Source organism: Triticum dicoccoides, chromosome 1A (genome assembly GCF_002162155.2).
Source record: "Triticum dicoccoides isolate Atlit2015 ecotype Zavitan chromosome 1A, WEW_v2.0, whole genome shotgun sequence".
NCBI classification, from domain to species: Eukaryota; Viridiplantae; Streptophyta; class Magnoliopsida; order Poales; family Poaceae; genus Triticum; species Triticum dicoccoides.
Genome location: NC_041380.1, coordinates 28,519,006 through 28,523,658, shown reverse-complemented (window position 1 = coordinate 28,523,658; position 4,653 = coordinate 28,519,006). Strand labels below are relative to the sequence as shown.

Genomic DNA, 4,653 nt, shown 5'->3' with positions numbered 1-4,653 from the left:
GCGTGCTTATGTCGCGGAAGCCGGTGTAAGTGAAGAAGTCACCGGTGATGTTCGTCGGGTTGATGCTTGCTGGGACGACGAAGTCGGCCAGGATGTCTGGGTCGCCGGCAAAGACGGCTAGCGGGGCCGAGAGTGCCAGCAGCACCAACAACAAGGGGTAGGAGTTGGATGCCATTGAATCGGTGTCGTGAAGCTTCTTGATGATGTTTGGGTGCTAGCTTAGGGAGGATATATATACAGAATGCTATGGAGCTTTGCTCTTGTCATGGAGGTGGTGACCGGTGAGGACTCGCAATTTATAATTAAACAGCTTACCTTGTTGGGGAGGGATTGCCGGAGAAACCAAGAGTGTTTTTTTGTTTGTCTTTGTGCCTGCTGGCATACCTTGTTGCATAGAGACTAACTATTGCTGGCAAATATTAAGCCTGCTTTTGGATGCATATGTGCATCAAATAAATTGCCTATCCCGAATTCGACAGGTTTCTTGGTAAAGATGACAAAACATGATTTCCTGATATGATCATAAAAAAAGACTCCTGTCTAGGCTATCCATTTCATTCCTCAAACGTCAGCCATCAGCAAAGTTGTAGCCGATGTTGAGTGGTATGGGTCAATGGGTGTGCACTATGCAGCAATGCATGTCCTGTGGAACTGTTGCATTGTCAACAGGTTGAGAAAGAGCGGAGGGCCTGGTGAAGCCAAACCACTCCGAAAAATAGATAACTGTCTGTGAGTGCTCTGTTCTTTCTTCAGTTAACTGTCTGTTATTTTCCCCTTCGAGTTTGATCTGCTCCGGCGAGCAGAGTGGGTTTTCGGTGAGTCCACCCAGTCAAAGGGAGATGAATGAGACCCTAAAGCTTGAAATCTCCACATTGGAGGAGGGGAAAAGATCAAACACCTTGAAACTAATAAGGGGCAATCCACATCTCTCATTAACTATTAGCCTGGATTGCAGTCTTTGATGGCAGCTGTAATGGTGCAACTTCTGCGACATAAGCAGTAATTGGTGCATCTTATATGACACGCCCCTCCGGACCAGCTGATGGATGGTAGCATAATCTCATAGACTTAATGGCTTATTTTAATCTATTAATGCCTAACTTCTTATTAGCTAGAGTATCTCAGTAATCACGCCCTTTTACTTCTTTTGGTTTGCAGCTAGGCATTCAGTTAGTGGTATGTTCGACAGTGATTATCCAGTTCTGAATTGATTGAACAGCGGATCAGATTCACCTTTTGTTTGGGATTTACGCAGGTTGCAATGTCAGGGGTAAAAATAAATATATGGCGTGCATCATTTTGTTTCTTTAAACAGTTTCGTTACATGTATTTTTTTTTCTAGTACAGTGCAATGAGCGTTCAGTATTCTGATGATACATGTGTTCAGTCTCAAAATGTAAGTGTGAGATTGGGTGGAAGCAAGGTGTATCTGATGCATGAATGCTGAAAACGTTTATATCTGAAGCAAGGTTATATGTTTTATCTATTGAAATCATTTTCTTTGTACTTTGTGACCTACTAGCTGAGTAATGTTAATGTCTTCAATTGATCTACCATTTATACAACCCATGGATGATAGCTCACGGTTAAAATTATAAATTATAATTGTTGTGCCAAATTATAGTGTACAATCAGAATGAAAGGATGGAGGTGCATCTGGTCCATGCCAACCATTGATTTCCTTGGTGATTATTCCACTGCAGGCCTTCCGTCGAATCCGGAGAAGAACATTTATCACCACCACCACGCATGTTCTTGGTTTGGCTTGGGTTCGTCTTTACCTGTACTTGCAGGGGAGATTGACCCGTAAGTGATCTGATTTTTTCTTGTTTATACCTGTAGAAAAAATTGTGGTGGTGATGATTGATCTAAATATTATGATTGATTGTATGGAAATAGGGCTTTAATTCTGGAGATGTGGGTAGTGGTGTTCTCTGCACTCTCATGTTTCATAATTTTCCACCTTGGACGCCCTCCTATCTGAAATATCTGTCTTACGAATTTGATGTTGGTTCACATGCAGGTCCAAAGACACTAGTAGAAAAAGGCCCATTTGTCCTGGTTCATAAGGCCCATCTGTCCTGGTTGGGGAACCGGGACTAAAGGGTCGTTACTAATGCCCTAGGCCTTTAGTCCCGGTTCTTATACAAACCGGGACAGATGGGCCTCCACGTGGCCGCTCCGGCGAGCCCAAACAGGAGGGCCTTTGGTCCCGGTTGGTAGCACCAACCGGGACCAATAAGCTTCCACGCGTCAGCATTTCAGCCGCTGGTTTTTTTTGAAAGGAGGTGGTTTAGGGGTTTTGGGGGTTAATTTAGGTTCGTATAGGTAGCTAATAGAGGGATATGTCCTCTCTTATCTCCGTGCTACTGCTACTGCTATGCCTAAACATGACTTAGATTGAAGTCAGGCAACATGTGGTGCATGTCGAAAGTAATTCTAATCCTAACTTGATCAAGTTTGGATTGTACTACTTTCGACATGCACCACATGCATGTTGCCTACACTTCAATCCAATCCATGTTCATTTCACCCACAGATATATAATAACTCTTCATGCTCACATCATGCATCATCATGATAACAAGTCCTACTAATCATCATCATACAACTTCTACTCGTTATTAATAACAAGTCATACGATCATCATCCTCATAGTCATCGAACCAACCCTACTTAATTGTTCTTAGCACATGATCATCAGTATTAGGTAGGACCTAAATACCCTTTTTAAGGTAAAATAGCATAAAACAAAATAGACCCTGACTCTCCATTATGGAGAATGGAGATCATCCCGTCTCCAATTCTTGCGCTTCGCTTCCTTTTGCTTCCAAGAACCTCCTTAAGACTGTCCATACATTTTTTCCATCCTTTGATTTGCATGTCTCCACTTCTTTTAGAAATCTGGTATGGACAGTTGAGATTCGTAGGATGACCTGGCTGTATGTTCAAAACATTAAGACTACCTTTCTGATACATCAAATGAGGCACACAATTCTCTGGGATTATCTGTTGAAAAACATAGTAATAACTTCATAGTTAACAATGATGTACTAGTTTTAAAAAGATGCAAAAGATGCACGGATGTCGTAATAGTAAAAAATCTTACCAGGGTATCTCCATGGTAGTTACCGTAGTTGAACACATGCACTAGTAACACATATTGACCATAATGTTGAGGAGTTTGATTGTAGATATTGTAATTCTCAATGTCAATACAAAATCTGACTAGATGATTTGTCTCCTTGTAAGTTAATTCAGAGCCATTTGTGTAGTGGGTTTTGTCTACCATCTCCCGCACATTCTTTAAAGAATGAAAATAAGCTGTCAATGGAAATAAGCTGTCAACTATTTTGAAATAAACAATATAAATTAGCTAATAATTATGTTTGAGAAACTCACATAGCGCTAGAATTGGAGGCGTATCAACAAGGACCCAAATGTCCATATTTTCTTGCTCGATTTCAGGATCACCAAGATCCATGGTGACAAGCATACCCTCATCAAAACCATACATATTGCAAAGTGCTTCCCATTTTTTGCAACCAAAATGGATTACGCTCTCAGAATTGTACAATTTTACTTCAAAATCCACATCATGATGAGTCCTTATGTGAATTTTCTTTGTTTCGAAACTTTCATGGTCTTCAAAACCCATCCTCTCCAAGACATAGCGCCTTACATGGCATGGGATAAGCTACTCAAATTGTAAAAGATGAAAATTTCACGTTGAAATAGTTGTAGTCATGCTTAATTACGAAAAAACACTTGTCGTCGTTGCGTACCGTTTCAACATCGAAGGTCTCCTCGAGCTTAATGCTGAAGCGCCGATCATCGTCCAGGTGAGGCATGTCGCACAGACCTTGATCGTCGTGGCACCAACTTCACTCCCCCGGGAGACTTTCGTCGTCTGATGACGACATTTCCTACGTTTATAATTCAAAGATTAAACTTGTACAATTAAATATATGTACTATAAAAACTAAATTAGATCATTATTATTCATCACGGGTTGACTATCGGTCTGTCGAGTCTTTTCTTGAAAACTCTCAGCTCACGTGGTGTATATATTCGACTCTCGGTGATGGTGGCTCCTTACTTTGTCCCCGGGTGCATTACACCAAAATGTCTAGCACACGAGAACAGAGGAGAAGCGACCCCCACGACAACAGTTGGGATTCTTCGTCCTCTCACATATATATATATATATATATATATATATATATATGGTGGAACTCTCCCTCATTGTTTCCTCTCTGACATTTGCGACCGCCGGTGATGGTCGTTACTCCTTCTTCCCCTAGTGCATAACAAAGGTATAGCACCCGGAGAAGAAGGAGAAACGACCCCCACGACAACAGTCGGACTTCTTCGTCCTCTCATATATGGTGGAGACTCGACATACTTAAAGTCAACCCGAAATATCGTTTAATTATCTTTCTAAAAAAGGATTTGGCTGGTCTCATCTCGAGGTCGGAGGAGGTCGGTGACGGGGACGACGGCGGGGATGATGGAGGGGGGCTCCTAGATTTCTGCAAAAACAAAAATCCTATAAGCTATCAACTAATCATATGCATACGCCTTGCATAGTGCTCTCCAATTTTAGCATTCAAAGTAGGAGTAGTTTTCCAATTTGAGCATTCAATAAGAAAA

General features: G+C 41.5%; 1 protein-coding gene across 1 annotated transcript in view; it reads right to left on the bottom strand.

Annotated features, from left to right (window-relative positions):
- LOC119354629 (putative germin-like protein 9-2) overlaps positions 1 to 175 on the bottom strand; it is a 630-nt gene extending 455 nt beyond the window's left edge. The window contains exon 1 of the mRNA XM_037621388.1: positions 1 to 175. This exon is cut by the window's left edge and continues 455 nt beyond it. Coding sequence (XP_037477285.1) covers positions 1 to 175 — 175 coding nt within the window.
- Positions 176 to 4,653: the final 4,478 nt, after the last annotated feature.